The 15,658-nt window shown below is 47.9% G+C and overlaps 8 protein-coding genes across 8 annotated transcripts; 6 read left to right on the top strand and 2 right to left on the bottom strand.

Moving 5' to 3' along the window:
• Positions 1-675: 675 nt before the first annotated feature.
• N7481_004759 (uncharacterized protein) lies at positions 676-2,088 on the top strand (the record flags this gene model as incomplete). Its single annotated transcript, XM_057263978.1, has 1 exon — positions 676-2,088. The coding sequence occupies one exon, from the start codon at positions 676-678 to the stop codon at positions 2,086-2,088; it is 1,413 nt and encodes a 470-aa protein (XP_057125639.1).
• Positions 2,089-2,996: 908 nt separating this feature from the next.
• Positions 2,997-4,336, top strand: N7481_004760 (uncharacterized protein; the record flags this gene model as incomplete). The annotated part of the gene is made up of 2 exons (XM_057263979.1): positions 2,997-3,842; positions 3,905-4,336. The coding sequence occupies 2 exons, from the start codon at positions 2,997-2,999 to the stop codon at positions 4,334-4,336; spliced, it is 1,278 nt and encodes a 425-aa protein (XP_057125640.1).
• A 497-nt stretch (positions 4,337-4,833) lies between these two features.
• On the top strand, positions 4,834-5,810 carry N7481_004761 (uncharacterized protein; the record flags this gene model as incomplete). Its single annotated transcript, XM_057263980.1, has 3 exons — positions 4,834-4,900; positions 4,947-5,184; positions 5,237-5,810. 3 exons carry the CDS (start codon positions 4,834-4,836, stop codon positions 5,808-5,810), a joined length of 879 nt encoding a protein of 292 aa, XP_057125641.1.
• Positions 5,811-6,165: 355 nt separating this feature from the next.
• On the top strand, positions 6,166-8,110 carry N7481_004762 (thiamine pyrophosphate-binding protein; the record flags this gene model as incomplete). Its single annotated transcript, XM_057263981.1, has 4 exons — positions 6,166-6,425; positions 6,476-6,708; positions 6,759-6,919; positions 7,010-8,110. 4 exons carry the CDS (start codon positions 6,166-6,168, stop codon positions 8,108-8,110), a joined length of 1,755 nt encoding a protein of 584 aa, XP_057125642.1.
• A 162-nt stretch (positions 8,111-8,272) lies between these two features.
• On the bottom strand, positions 8,273-8,819 carry N7481_004763 (uncharacterized protein; the record flags this gene model as incomplete). Its single annotated transcript, XM_057263982.1, has 2 exons — positions 8,273-8,614; positions 8,775-8,819. The coding sequence occupies 2 exons, from the start codon at positions 8,817-8,819 to the stop codon at positions 8,273-8,275; spliced, it is 387 nt and encodes a 128-aa protein (XP_057125643.1).
• A 1,015-nt stretch (positions 8,820-9,834) lies between these two features.
• On the top strand, positions 9,835-10,473 carry N7481_004764 (uncharacterized protein; the record flags this gene model as incomplete). Its single annotated transcript, XM_057263983.1, has 1 exon — positions 9,835-10,473. The coding sequence occupies one exon, from the start codon at positions 9,835-9,837 to the stop codon at positions 10,471-10,473; it is 639 nt and encodes a 212-aa protein (XP_057125644.1).
• Positions 10,474-11,183: 710 nt separating this feature from the next.
• Positions 11,184-12,233, bottom strand: N7481_004765 (intradiol ring-cleavage dioxygenase; the record flags this gene model as incomplete). The annotated part of the gene is made up of 1 exon (XM_057263984.1): positions 11,184-12,233. The coding sequence occupies one exon, from the start codon at positions 12,231-12,233 to the stop codon at positions 11,184-11,186; it is 1,050 nt and encodes a 349-aa protein (XP_057125645.1).
• Positions 12,234-13,303: 1,070 nt separating this feature from the next.
• Positions 13,304-15,405, top strand: N7481_004766 (transcriptional regulator family TF; the record flags this gene model as incomplete). Its single annotated transcript, XM_057263985.1, has 5 exons — positions 13,304-13,339; positions 13,429-13,532; positions 13,591-14,296; positions 14,361-15,091; positions 15,159-15,405. 5 exons carry the CDS (start codon positions 13,304-13,306, stop codon positions 15,403-15,405), a joined length of 1,824 nt encoding a protein of 607 aa, XP_057125646.1.
• Positions 15,406-15,658: the final 253 nt, after the last annotated feature.

Consider the following 15,658-nt stretch of genomic DNA (forward strand, 5'->3'; position numbering starts at 1 on the left):
ACCGTGGAACTGGAACTGTGCCTTGCCACGCAATTATCAACTATGATCCTCAAGATACCCTTTCAACTTTCCGTGAGCTTTCGTTTGTACTCCACATTCATTACTGGACCTCTTGCTAACTACCGTATGAATACCTCCAGTTCGTCTCGATCGTCTCACGATTCGACTAAACAGCTCGATATCCCCTAGCCTTGTTCCGAATCGTTCACCCGCTGCGCGGCACTGCTTTATACCCAGCCTTTATTTCTTTTTCTTTTCTTTTCTCGACACTCGCTCTATTAAGGACCACCTTATTACATCCTTCCTTTTCCCTTCATTCCCTCGCCATTCTTTCCGGGGTTCCCTTTTTTGCGACGATCTGATACCCACGTGCTGCGACGATATTGCCCTTCTAATGATCATCGTGGTGGACCTTCTCAAACAATATCAACCGCCATCCTTCTAACTCGCCATGTCGAGATATCCAACGAGGTCGATCGCTAGTGCCGGGAGCGAGTCGATCGGTAGTCATGGCAGTCCTCGCCAACGATCGTCGTCCGCGCGCGGAGAACGCTCCGCTTCGAACCGGCATCTTTTTCGTTGGAGACGAACCAATATGATACCGCACTGCCCCCGATCAACTTTCACCACGCCCCGCTCGCACATCGCCGAACCGGTAGCACTTTAAAAACCGTCATGCGGAAGATATTCAACAGGAAAAGACAGAGTCAGACAGATGGTGTGGAGGAGAGCCCGATCGAGTCCTACTATGCTCCCTCTAACGGGCGCCAGTCGAATCCGGTCGAGGGGAAATCCTTTCTTGCGGTCCCTACACCCTCGGAGTCCAAACGGAGCAGTCCGCTGTCGGAGGAAAATCTCAATCTTGCGGAAAGTCATCTCTCTCCTACTTCTTCGAGTCATGACTGCTTGACTTCAGGTGGAATGAGTGGGGTGGCTTCACGGAGGCGGCGGGCAACTCTGCCCAGTGTGATCTTTTCAGACGACGAATCTCGTTATGCAGTTGCTTCGGCAATTTCAGACCCCCACGAGGATCGACCGCACGTGTCCGACCCCCAATTAAGACGCAGCATTCTTCAAGAGCGACGAAGGTCGAGAAGTACGGATGCTCTGCGGGAAATGGTTGTTGAGCGACCAATGTCGGCTACAGCCTTGCCGACTTGGACAGCCTCGGTGCCAACTCCCGCGCCAGAGACTAGAACTTCCCCTCTTGAAGCGAGCACAGCGAGCGACCCCTCTGCTAGACCGTCTACCGGGACAACAGTGACTAGTGTCACTCGTGCGTCGGCCACGCCATCCCTCGTCGAATCCGATCAACATGCGGAGCAAATGAGCCTTCCGCCCAACATGAGCAGTCTAGTTCACAGTATGCAACAAGACGCCGGTCTGACTGTTGAGCAGCGCCTGAATACCATCGAAGTAAAGATGATCGACTTGGAATTCGCTATAGCTCGGATGCAAAGCAGCTCGGCTAGTTCAAATGAGAACCCGCACACAGAACGATCATCTCGACAGAGGCAAACCCCATCTACCGATTCCCTCACTCCTAATCTGCGCAATAAGACCTCTGGGCTCACTGGGTCACTTGAACGTGATGAATCCCCGAGTCCCTTGGCAGCTCTCCCAACAATGCGACCAGCAAGCACCAGCACCATTCGCCCCGACACAATGAACTCCCGCATCCTCCGACCCACCCCTTCCGCTACATCCTTATCTGATTTCAACGGTGTTTCCATCGAGCAATACAGCACCTTGGTCACACTTCTTCGCCGCGAACAAACAGCGCGAAGGAATCTTGAAAGCCAGGTTTCCGGCCTACGCGATGATCTCCGCCACATCCAGCGCGCAGCATTACACTCAATGGAGCTCGGCACAATGTATCCAATCCACAGCGTTGACTCACAGGAATTTCTTCGATTCCGCCGTGCTCTAGACGACTCGGATTCATCGTCACCTATCCGGCCGGATGAAAAGCAAAACATTGCTTACGATAATGCCTCAGATTGGGATCCACATGGGCATGTTGATGATCCATTTTCTCCACCCAAGTGGGAGCATGGACAGCGAACAGTGGCCCCGTCCATGATTTAATTTCTTTTCTAAAATTGCCGGAACTCGCTTATCTTTCGGGGCTTCTATCTTTAATACACGGTTTTTGACGGCAGTATGTACTTGTTGCCAAGTATATTTCTTGAGGCCCGGAGTGGCAGCTGCACTGCATCCTCCCTTGGCATGATTTCATTCAGTGCTGAAATTGAGATTTGTCTTTCTCCCATCCGATGTCTTCCACTCTGAGTTCCACCTCCAGGAGACCGTCCGACAATGGACGAAATGGACGAAATGGACAAGTATCTTTCATCAGAAAGAGAAAGAAAGTCCGGATCCCCTTGCTCTGACTTCGAGGAGGGGATCTATGGAATAAATTCCATCTGTAACCGCGGCAGGATCGCGATTTTCTTCGATAACATAATGGCTATTCATTACAATACCACTTTTGACATATGTATTCACTCAATGAACAATTTATAAATATTATCTATCAACCCTCATTAAACTGATTCCAGCTAGGCAATGTGTAAATACGAGTAGAAAGCTTGTTGGGCCAAGGGTGGGTCTTGGGCCTCGCGTGTGATGAAGAACTCAAATCTGTAAAAGGGGCAAAAGGAGGCTTTCCAGTGCGACTTGGCTGCCTTGGATCAAATATACAGAACTGCAGTACTTGAATATACAACAGAAATTCCCTCCTGACATATATTCTTGCCTAAACCCGTTTATTCTCCAGGGTTGCAATGCTTCCCTTCCGCTCTGTCCTCGTATTGATTCCCCCGCGGTGATAAGTAACCCCGCAATCCATGGGATTTCCAATGATCATTTGCGGTAGAGAGTAATTTCCGTGTCCCCGTCTCAGTGCATTTCAATTTCAAATCATCCCTACTACCCGTGGACGGATAATCAACTGAACCCTTCTCCTTAATTCCATCCCACCCACAGGGCTAGCTATGGGTTCCTCCTCGAAGGACTTCACCGTCACCATCATCGGTGGAGGAATAGGCGGCCTGGTCCTGGCAGCAGGATTACTCCGCCGAAATGTCCCCGTACGCATATACGAAGCCGCGGGCGAATTCGCAGAGATCGGCCTAGGACTCTCGATTGGACCTGCAGCTCATCGCGCCATGCCGCTGATCGATCCTCAGATCCGTGAAATTTACGACTCCCTGGTCACTACACATGCTGATAGTCCTGGCTATGAGAAATTTCGACAGACCTGGTTTGAAATCATTTGGGCTAGTGGGTTGAAAGAGGGGGATCTTTTGATGGATTTGAAGGCTCTTCCGTCTGGTCAGACGACCTTGCGTCGGGCGAATTTCCTCGATGCCCTGGTTAGATTAATCCCGCCTGAGATTGTGCAGTTTGGGAAACGGTTGGAGAGTCTTGTTGAAGGCGGGGATGGTGTTCAGCTGCAGTTTGATGATGGGACGGTTGCGACTGCTGATGTTGTCGTTGGTTGTGATGGGATCAAGTCGAAGGTGAAAGAGTCAATGTTGCCGGAGGAATCTCAATATGCCCAGCCAAAGTATAGTGGTATGTATGGTTATCGCGCCGTGTTGGATATGGATGATATGGTAAAAGCGGTTGGGGATCAACGTGCCAGGGTATCAACGATGTATATTGGAGACGGGGCTTATGGCATTTCATACCCCATTATGCGTGCCCAAAAGGTGAATGTAGGGCTTTACGTTTTGAGTGAGAAGTGGGACTGTGATACCTGGGTTCGGCCTGCAAAGCGCGAGGAAATGAAACGTGATGCCGAAAGCATGGGTCGATATGTGAAGTCACTCGTTGAGGTATGTGCCAGTGACCAGCTATTATATTACTTGTCAACCATCCAAACTGATTCAACTAAAAGTACATGCCCGATCCCTCACAATGGGCTATCTTCGAGCATCCGCATATTTCGACATTCTGCCGCTCACGAGTAGCGATCCTCGGCGACGCTGCCCATGCTTCTACTCCACATCAAGGCGCCGGCGCCGGGCAAGCTATTGAAGATGCACATGTTCTTTCTGAGTTACTCGGAGATATTCGAGTTAAATCTACGGAGCAGGTTGTGGCCGCATTCAAGGCGTATGATGAGATCAGGCGGCCCCGTAGCCAACGAGTTGTGACGAGCAGTAAAGAAAATGCTTACATTCTTTGTCTATGCTTAGATGGTGTACATGATGACGAGGAGAAGCTCAAAACAACGTTCCAAGAACGCTTACGTTGGCTTTGGGATTTGGATGTGGAGGGTCAGGCAGAGCGAGCACGAGAAAAGATGTTGGAATACCTTTCAGTTTAAAGATTGAATGGAATTATATCGTGATACTAGCTCTGGTATTATTACTATTAGCGTAACTAAGTATCATGGGCAATATACAATGTCGATCAATATGATGAGTTGGCTTTGGAATGAATTACTAATTCGAGGGTGTATTTTTATATGTCTACAGTATCTATTTACGAGCCAATGGACTTTCTAACTAATAACTGACGCGACCTGCATACTACTAGGCACATATGATCACTGCCCACTTTCCAGCATGCGCGCAAAGTCCGAGTCTATTTCTAAAACGAGGGGTAAATACGTCTCCCTGCACAGCCCCACCAGAAGATCACAGCCAAAGTGCGGAGAAATCATCTTTTAAGTTACACTCGGATGATCGGCAATGCAATTTTAATGAAGGCCGTCAGCTTTGCAATTTATGCTGCCTCGGCCTCTGGATTACTTCCTCGGTATTAATAGGCCCCCCCATCCTATCCTGCAAGCTAACATTTATCACCCAGAAGTCACTCATAATGGAAAATCTCGAGATCAGTGATGAGAAATTTGCAAATATCAGAAACAGTGTCATTTTGATTACTGGTAAGATAGTCTATTCACTTAAAACTAATACTTGCTCACTGTTAAGGCGGATCCTCTGGTATTGGAAGGTCTACCGCTCAGCTGTGTCTTAATCTCGGCGCAACTGTTGTTGTTGGCGACCTGAATGCCCCTGACCCCGAACTTGAAAATGCGGAAAAGTTCAAGTTCTTGACTGTCAATGTGACAGACTGGGAAAGCCTTCGATCTATGTTTGATGAAGCAAACAAATTGTTTGGTCGAATTGATCATGTCTTTGCCAACGCAGGCGTAGGCCCGACAACCGAGTAAGTTCTGCATAATACCCGATGCATGAAAGCTCGGCTTAACATACCCCAGCTTTTTGGACGTTACTCTTGACGAGAATGGGCAGCTCGAGCCCCCAAAACTTAGGACCATTGATGTCAATCTTCTAGGGCCAATCTATACCACCAGATTGGCGTCGGCTTACATGAGCGAACTTGCAAGCCAACGTCCTGATGGGGCTGGTGGTAGCATTGTTCTAGCGGCCTCTGCTTCATCGTTCCAGAATTTCTCCGCTGGAGATTATACCATTGCCAAACACGGTGTTCTCGGTATGATACGTGGCATGGGTTCCAAACTCCAGGAGAAAGGTTTCCGCTTGAATGCAATTGCGCCCTCGTGGACAGCCACCAGGATAGTTCCTGGCGATATACTTCAATCATTGGGTGCTTGTGTACAAAGCCCGGAGGTGGTTGCTCGGAGCGTTGTATTGCTTTTTGCAGACCCCGAACGACACGGCGAGGTTATCTATAGCTGGGAAGGCCATTATAGAGAGATTAATAAAGCCGATGGGGGACTTCTAGCCTGTACCAATGCTATGCTGGAGAATGCGGACAATGAAGAGCGGGTAATGATCAAGCTTAGAGAAGCAGAGCTCTATCACAAATAAGGGGTTGGATAAAGCACTCCAGATCTTACTTATACCAGCGATTCGTATCACTAGTTGAAAGCCTTTTAACAAGTTCTTGAGGATTTGTACCGCAATTAGTGTTGAAACTATATTAGTGATGGCTAGAGAGTTCAATTAGGGACCATTTGTCAGAATTGTGTGTGTAAGCTCCGCACTGTAGTCCAATGTGATCATTGTACATCGCTCACCCCCTCCTTCTCCACATTCGGGTACATGATTCAGGTTAACCGATCGACTTTACTAAAGGATAAATACTCTTCGGTCTTCGTCAGAAATTCGTAGTCCAAGGGACTTCGCAACCCTATTTTTCAAATTTCTAGTTGTTAAATACAAGATGCCTGGCTTTGCACTCCATCAGCCCCCAGGACGTGAGCTCACTGGCGGTGATCTACTCGCACAGTCCCTCAAACACCTCGGCGTCGAGGTTGTCTTTGGCCTTCATGGTGGTCATCTAGATGCATTTTTAATGGGATGCGAAGCTATCGGTATCCGGCTAGTTGATACCAGACATGAGACAGTAGCTGTTCAAGCAGCGGAAGGCTACTCTCGTGCAAGTACGAAACCGGCAGTCAGTTTTGTGACTGCGAACAGTGGGTGAGTATGCTTCTTGGGTTATCTTCAATGCCAATCTGATAATTGAATAGGTTTTCGAACGGACTTCCTGGCTTAGCGACAGCATATGGTGACCGGAGCCCAATTCTTTGTATAACTTCTTCTCCTCCAATTCGCGACACCGAGAACAATTCTCTTCAAGGCTCAATCGATCAGGTTGTTGCAGCTCGACCTTTCACCAAATTCGCCCATCGTGTAGTTGCGACCGAAGAAACTCCGCGCCTTGTATCCCATGCTCTTCGAGTCGCTCAATCTGGAGCACCAGGTAAGCCTGAAGATCTGATTAGATATCCATCTCACTAAAACTCTATACAGGTCCTGTTCTCCTTGACTTTCCGATTGATATTCTTTTCTCGCCGGTTCATTCGAAATTGATATCTTGGGGTTCAATCACCTCGCCTCGCTCTTTTCCTCCGGCTCCGCATGTAGCTGCGGTTGAAGCCGCAGCTGAGCTTTTAGCCCAGGCCGAACGACCTGTAATAATTACAGGAACTGGCGCAAGGAGCCCCCAGGTGATCGCCGTCATCTAATTCTGGTCCACTATGCCCAAGGCTAACCGCTTCTAGGCACGCGAGGACATCATCAAGCTTGCTGAATCTTGCAATGTCCCGATTTTCAATACCTCCAAATTCGCAAGCTATAGTCCCCAATCTAGAATGCTTGCTAATGGGACTGCGGGAACACTGGCGAAGCTCCCTTTTGTGCAACTCGCTCGTCCAGACCTCATAATTTTGCTTGGTGCTCGGACTGGAATGTTCCTTGGTGGTCGCAGCTCTGCTATTATCCCCGAAGAAAACTGCAAGCTTATTCACATTGACTGCGATGGAAGCGATATTGGTCGCACTCTTTCCGTTCACCTTGGCATCGTGAGTGATGCTGGGACTTTCGCTTCCGCGTTTTCGAAGAAGATCGGAGAGTCCTTTTCAGGAAGTGTGGACAAATCGTGGGTTCAGGCTGTACTCGACTTAGCTTCTGCGGAGTCACCATTTGAGAAAGAAGCCGAGGAAACAGGCTCCGGTCGTCTGCACCCATACCACGCCGTGAAAAACGTGATTTCGGCCCTCGAACCGGGCAGCATAATTGTTTTGGATGGTGGCGAGGCATCAGCTTGGGTCGGTGATAATGCATGGCAATCGAAACCAAGCCTAGTGATGACAGCAACAGGATACCTCGGCTTCCTTGGGAATGGATTTGGATATTCACTCGGCTTGGCGATTGCTGCCCCAGAGCGAAAAGTAGTAAACGTGCAGGGTGATGGATCAGCTGGCTTTCATCTAATGGAGCTCGACACATACAAGCGCTTCAACCTCAACATCATGACTGTCGTGGTTAACAATTTCCAATGGGGAATGAGTATCAATGGACAGGACTTGGTATATGGGACGGAACATCCAGCACGACCTGTCAGTTCTCTCAGTTCTGGAACCGAATATGACGTCGTAGCTACTGGATTGCAAAATGCGGCTGCAAAATCAACCCGCATTGCGGATATCCAGAGCACAGTCTCGAAGCTCCAATCCCAGCCAGGACCGAGTTGTATTAATTTACTTGTGGATCACAAGCCGGTTCATCCAATTACGACTGCAATGGTTGGACTTACGGATGATCCAAATTACGTGGTCGTCCCATACTATGATAATATCCTTCGAGCGCACTATAAGATCTGAAGAGACCAGAAATAGTATGTTTTGGACTCTCTTAACTCGCGGTACATGTCAGAAATACACTCCATACCCTGATCTCTTTCTCGATTCAGAGTTCCATGGAACCGTGACATACTAGTATTTCTGTAAGTAAGCAGGGCTGTTACTAGCACAGATAGCACCCACTCAGGCATTCACCTGTAATATCAACCTGTACTTAGTTTTAGTCTCCTCCTCCTCCTCCTCCTCCTCCTCCTCCTCTTCTTCTTCTTCTTCTTCTTCTTCTTCTTCCTCTTCCTCTTCCTCTTCTTTCTCTTCTTTCTCTTCTTTCTCTTCTTTCTTCTTCTTCTTCTTCCTCTTCCTCTTCCTCTTCTTTCTTTCTCTTCTTTCTCTTCTTTCTCTTCTTTCTCTTCCTTCTCTTCTTTCTCTTCTTTCTTCTTCTTTCTCTTCTTTCTCTTCTTTCTCTTCTTTCTCTTCTTTCTCTTCTTTTTCTTCTTTCTCTTCTTTCTCTTCTTCTTTCTCTTCTTTCTCTTCTCCTCAAGTAATGCAAATCCGATCAAATAGGGACCACTTGCAGCTCTCTCGCCTTTTTTGGTGAAATTCCAACATGAGGAAATAATAGGCTAAGGATAAAGATTGAGCCTGACGATCACTTAATCAGGTGCTGTGGTCCAATGGTTAAGATGACTCGTTGTGGCCGAGTTGGTCCCGGTTCGATTCCGGGCAGCGCCATTCTCTTTTTTGCTTGTCTTGTGGATTTTGGTCCCTCTAAATAGGTTTCGTTTTCAGGGATAGCTGGCCTACTATTGAGGTGACAAGTCCCATCTCTACTTGTCTTGATACGGAGTGCAAGTTTTCTTTTATAAATCTCGACATGCTTGGACCGCTGGTGAAAGAAAGAATATAATGTTTTGCAATGGCCGTTGGAGGGTTATTCGCCGAGAAATGTTATGATCCGGCCCTGTCCGATGTATGGCTATCTTGCTTCCAACTTGAATGGCTTCCAAAGGTTTTGTTTTCTTGCGCTGATACGCTGGCCGAAGGGCTGAGTCACTTTCCAACAAAACAATGCTCTAGTTGATGTTCGAGCACTAATACCCTGAATATTTCCCTTCCAAATTTAATCATTTCCAAGATTCTAAGTTATAGTGCTACGAATACTAGCTTATTCAAGTTTTGTACTAGTCTTTCACGCATCTTATGATAGGAGTAAACTAACGTGAAACTCTTAAGTTCCTCTTTAGCCGCATCTTACTAGAGCGGGGATAACGGCCAATTGTAAGAAAATATGCGGTTATTGCGATGTCTAAAATACACTAGTATCGCTTTTATCTCAAAAAGGAATTGTTTTCCAAGGTTTATATGCGTTAAATATTGTGAATCGAGATGGTAAGCTGGAATTTCTCATATCCTGGGAAACCAGAATGCAGACTAGTCCTGCGGAACTACTCCCAGCCTTGTGTAACCCCAGAAGCAAGGGGTATATTACTAGCGCCCTTGAAGATTATGATTCTCCTGGACCCCGATTCTTTGGACTCAACCGACTAAATCTCACTTAGTTCTCGGTGTCTTCCAGACATAACTACAGCCAAGCGATTTCGTGGAGACTCACCCAAATCATCGGCAAGTTACTCGCGAAATACAAGAAGATCCTCGCAGAATGAATCATTGTAACGAGTCTTGCACCGACAAGAACTTCTTGGAAAGAAGAGCAATACAGACCCGGATCCCACAACCTCCATGGCGTCATGCCCGAAGGAACGGATGTCATTCAAGATGGTTCCGAAATGCAGAAGATCATCGAGGGAGATGCTCACTTCCATCGCTTAGGATGGAAATGTGTAACAGTAATCCTAATCATCAACGCAATCGCTTTGGATAGCCTTAGTCTGCCTGCTGCTTTCGCCTCTCTCGGGATGGTTGCAGGTGTCCTTGTCTGTATCGGCATCGGTTTCATTGCAATCTACACAAGTCTCATCATTGGCCAGGTGAAACTCGAATTTCCAGCAGTTGCACACTACGTTGACATTGGACGTCTCATGATGGGTGGATTTGGAGCTATACTCGTCATGTTTGTTAGCGGCGCGATACTTGTTATTTTCTATCTCCCACCTGTTATGTGGTTCGTCCTCCTCAAAGAAGGCGCTTGGTACGATCGTGAAAACATCAAAAGCTCTGTTTGCAACGGCATCGTATTTGTTATCGGCATCACTATTATTGGGTGCAGTACCTACGCGAGTATTGTTGGAATGGTAAGTTTAGCATTAGATTTGGTGATGAATATAAAACTAACAAGATTTTCTAGATCCAGAAGTTTGACTCGGGTTCTGTTGGAGACCATTTTCATGTTCCAGCCAAGAGGGACATTTCCGCGGTCAAGGTTGTAGTAAGAAATATCAGTACTGACAAGTTAAGGTGTCATATAAGGTTCGAACGTCTATTGAGAGTGAGAATTTCACGAAGATCAGGAATGACAATGAGGTCTGGTACTGCTATGTAGAATAGCAGTTCAAGGACAAAGAAAAAAACAAAATGGCGCTGCCCGGAATCGAACCGGGACCAACTCGGCCACAACGAGTCATCTTAACCATTGGACCACAGCACCTTATAGTGTTGTCCGAGAACATATTACGTGATATACCAGTACTTAAAGCTGGCTGATAAATATGTATCATTACGGGGTTTTCCTATTATGGGGGATTTTCTCAAATTGAAACCTTGGAATATACCTAGGCACACACTCTTAGCTTGAATCTTGATTACCTGAAGCTTAGAATGCTTATCTCATTCGTTGGTTAATCAAAGCTCTCCAAAAAGTCATTCTAGTAGGAAAGCAAGCGGGAAAAAGTGGCTATATTACACTGTTCACCGCCTTTTTTCGCTTGTGCTAGTATATTCTTGTGTGGTAGCGATAGATTTGGCCAAATGAATTTTGAAATTTAAGCCGGAGTCCAATAGATGTATACAGTATACGCAGAGTATCAAGAAATAAAGAGAAAGTGGTGATAAGAAAGCCCAAGAATATATACGGGACCTTACCCAAAGGACTTAAAACCCTCCTGTTGTCTCCAGTGGAACAACCAAGGGCTCTTCAATCTTAGAACATGCTGCCCGAGCCGGATGCAGAGTTAGACACACCACCGTTGGCAGTAAGAGTGGCAGCATACGAAGCATCCGAGTCGTGGCTAGCGCTGGTGTTGACACCCAGAGTGATCCAGCCGAAGATTCCATCCTCAACGGTATCGCCAAGTAGAGCGTACTCGAAGAAAGGATCCGAGTCGGAGCTCGCAGTCTCGACTTGGACGACGTGGTCATTCGCATTCTGGGTGATGGCAACCGTGTTCTCATTATATGGAGAGGTAGCCTCCACTTTGGTAATGAGGTCTTGGTCGAAGAAAAGCTGACCGATATGCGAGATCTGCCCACCAGTGAGGGTGTTGTTAGAAAGAACATGGCCCTGGGTGTGGGCAATAACATGGATGTGGGTGGCACGGCCGGAGTAGTGGCCAGGGAAGAGAGTGTTGAATTGGGCCACGCCCTCCGAGTCGGTCTTCTGGAGCCCACGAGCAAAGGTCTTGTTCAGGTTGGATGCATCGTTGCCGTTTCCATTCATGCTGCTCTGCACGCCGGAGTAGACACCAGTGGCATTACAATTCCACACATCCCAGTAGAGGTTCTCGATGGGCTCGCAGGTGTTGATGTCGATAAACTGGGCGTCAAGGATCAATTGAATGCCTGGCTCGTCGTCACGAATGTCCTTCCGGATCAATTCTCCGCTGACCCAGAAGGGGCCGACCTCTCCTTCGGGAGCGAGGATGCAAGTTGGGTTCGCGTTAAACAGCTCGGTTTCGGAGGTGCTCGAGGTCACGTCCAGACTAGAGTGGTGCGACGTGTTGACGACCTTGTCCAGATCACGGGCTAGAACTGCACGCTTCTTATTTGCCTCGACAACGGCAGCACGGCGGGCCTTAGCACGCTCATTGATGCCGCGCTTGTCGAGGTGATTCCCGCAGAGGTCGAGGCTGCGGCGCGCGTTGTGAAGGAAATGTCTCTTCGAGGCAACTGAGTACGAGCCATGCTCGTGGGACCCAGGGTGTGCCACAGCCAGGCCACTCAGGGCAAGGATTGCAAGCTTTTGGAAATGCATTGGGTAAGGTTTATACCTGAAAATAGGCAATGAGATAGATGAAAGGAAAGCTGGCTGTGCTTTTCAGATTACCTTGAAGAGAAGTTGGATTATTTATACATCGTATATGCCAAGATTTGAGATCTAGAAACCTTGGTGATATCAGGAGTAATGGCCAAACTCGTCACGGTTGTCGTCAGCAGGAGATTGTGCTGGAAGGGGAAAACGGAGTTAGTAGCATTCACACTCCTTTACCAGAAACCGGTCTAGAATGAACTGCAAGCTTACGACGTATAGGCTCAGCAATTGACACAGCTGACGAAATAATGCTTTGCTATTGGGCATCGAGTTTCTATTAACTGGAGCTTAAGTCGGCAGGCGCCACATCCTCCGGGGTTCCTGATTCATGTGGAGTGATCTGCAGACCAATTTTCCACACGGGGTAAGGGGTTGATGAATTTGTCTCAAGAGACATTGCATACTCGTAACAAATTTTGGTTTCTCTGAGGCAGCCGAAGCACTCCAAACCCGGTCATTCAGAATTCTTCGATTTTTGGTATGTCACCTAGAAGGACATTGTCCGGAGAAAAAGAGTATTAGTACAATGGGATTGGATGGGCTCAAGGTAATCTCTTCATAAATACTCTTCAATCTTCAGGCCTCGTTCATTTCGTATCACATCATTCCTGAATACTAATACTCTTGAATAATTCTCCTAGTGATCGCGTCTATACTTCAGCCGCTGCCAAGTCTCCAGCCCGGCCAGCTTGCGTGGAAGCTCGGAGGGGGAGGCTTCCTGCAGATCCCAGCCCTTGGCAAGAGCACAGTGGAGCAGAAATACTCATTACTGGGCACAGGTTAATAACCATACCTACTCCTTTACGGAGTATGTACAGTCTGTCGATTTCCTCGGAGCAGTCGTCTCCGCTGACTCATCACCCCACTGGAAAGGCTTGGCGGTCTTGGCTCCACAGAGACCGGCCGATTGCAGCTTGAAGACCCGCTGCCACCTCAACCACCATTCTTCGCGATGTGCCTCGTTTTGGCCGGATTATACAATCAAGGACCCAGTTTATATTGGATAACTCACCATGCGGAGTGCCTGTGATCTATGTCGACTCCGAAAGGTACCATAATCCTTCGATATTACACAATCGACCCACCTGCATATTGAGCTCTTGTACAATGTGCTGACTGCGTATTCGTTTACTCTCAGATCCGCTGTGATAGAGCCACCCCGGCGTGTGAGACATGCCAATTGGCCGGCCTACCTTGTGTTTTCACCCCGCAGCTGGTGCAGAAGCGGAAGGGGCTTCGGCAGTGAGGCTGATCATTGGAGCGACTCTTACTACACATTCTTGCTAATTGGTTCCTCTAGGGAGCTGGCTGATAGTCAAGCCCGAGTCCAGCAACTAGAGGAAGTATTGGCTGCAGCCCAATCTACCCCTGGGGGAAATAATGAATCGTCAGCCGCTTCACTCAGCGGGACTGTTTCTCCAGCGCCTCAGAATCTTGCTCCGCAAGACTCCCCTGCAATCAGTCTGGTCACCGACACCCACTGTCTCGATACGGCACTGGCGTCATTCCGATGGCATATTGCATACTGTGGACTCGGCAACCCACTGTCAACGACGAGAGCGGCATTTTACTCAAACATCTTTCAGCGAACAGGCAGCACTTTCGATCTAGACGACTTCTTGAATGAATTGATGCAACCACTCATTGCACAAGGTCTGAAAGGTGCCAGGCGATCAGCATCGATCAAATGGCCATCGAACTCCTTGGTACAGCAATGTGTGACATACTACACCAAGGCCGGTCTTTACTCTCTATTCCCCTTTGCAGATGCCGAAGCTCTGGGGGTCCTCGTCAAGGCCGATGTGCTCAATCATCCCAAGACATCCCGCGCGGCTTACCGTGCCTGTCTGGCTGCTTTCACGGCGAATATCACACAGATGCATCGGCATGATCCTATGTTTCGCGATGCAGACCCAGACGCTTATGCACATGCAGCTCTCTCGCTTGTTCCGGGGATAATCACAGAGCCAGCCGATACGAGAACTGTAGAGGCAATCATGATGATAGTAAGATCCTGAAATCTCCGTTCTTCCACATTTACTGACGAATCCCCTTTTCAAACGTCAATAGGCAATCTTCATCTGCCCCCTCGGACAGCCTCAGTACGCCGAAATGCTCCTTGGAATTGCGATCCAAGCACTGTACAATCTAGAAGCCCACAGGATGCGACCCGCCTCCGAAACAAACATCAAACCTCAGCAAAGTAATCACCTTCGAGCCCTCTTCTGGCTTGCCTACGGCATGGACCGCGAATTCGCCAGCCGCAAGTCCCAACCACCCCTCATCAACGAAGCAGACTGCGACTTAGACCTACCTCCGTCATACGTACTCACATCATCCGCAAAGCATTTCTACTTCAAACCACTCTCCTCCAAGGAGCTTCTCTACCCAACCGATCTCCGCCTCGTCTTGATCAAATCGAGGATCTACCGACTTCTCTACTCCGTCCAGAGCAAGGCATACTCCGAAACGCAGCGATTACAACATATTCGCGAATTGGACCACGAGCTTAGTGACATTAAATCGGAATACCCAGCAGAATTCCGGCCAGATTCATTCGCAACAGAAGATGCACCGGATTACCTCTTCCATGATCTCAGTATTCGAGGTGTGAGCGTGCACTTGGAGTACTACTATTGTTTAGGTAAGATCCACGGTGCAAGTAGTACCACCCAAGAAACCCTTTCGTCAAAGTCTCGGTCACTACTAGCCTCCAGCGAGGAAATTTGTTACGAATCGGCGAGGTCAACGTTAATTTATGTCGGCCGTGTGAGGCATTACATCAATTACCACACATTTTGGTGAGTACATGCACACGCACCTATCCTATTGGTGTATAAAACCTCCTCAATCTAACTCAATACCTAGGATCCACGCACAATTCGTCCTCACAGCCGTCATCACGCTCTTCCGCTTCCTCATAATGCTCCCCGCTGCAGAGACTTTCATGCGCGATATCCAGATCATCGAAGAGATAGCCGGGATATTCGCGCCGGCTCGGCAGACGGACGAAGATGGGAACTTTTTCCCGCCTTTTCACTTTACACACGCCTTTATGATGAAACTTGTCTCATTGGCGAAAATGGCACACACTAAATCTATTGATAGAGAGTAGTTGATTGCCTTGTTAAGTGAGTATATATTTAACAAACTCGCAGACTCGAAGCTGCGGCGCAGTTCTGTTGGATCACTATAGCCCATCGCCCCTGAGCTATTTTCCACCCGAGCGATAGAATAATTTGATGGGATAAGTTAGGTGGGTATATCTTGATTGGAATCAACTGGTCATTAAATGGTACTAGTACATTATTCATAAACAAACTTGAAATAATCTACGAACCGCCAACCACACAGCATCATTCAGAAAC

Source organism: Penicillium waksmanii, assembly GCF_028829765.1.
Source record: "Penicillium waksmanii strain IBT 27052 chromosome Unknown utg000004l:1.0-5674109.0:1.0-5678898.0, whole genome shotgun sequence".
Classification (NCBI taxonomy): domain Eukaryota; kingdom Fungi; phylum Ascomycota; class Eurotiomycetes; order Eurotiales; family Aspergillaceae; genus Penicillium; species Penicillium waksmanii.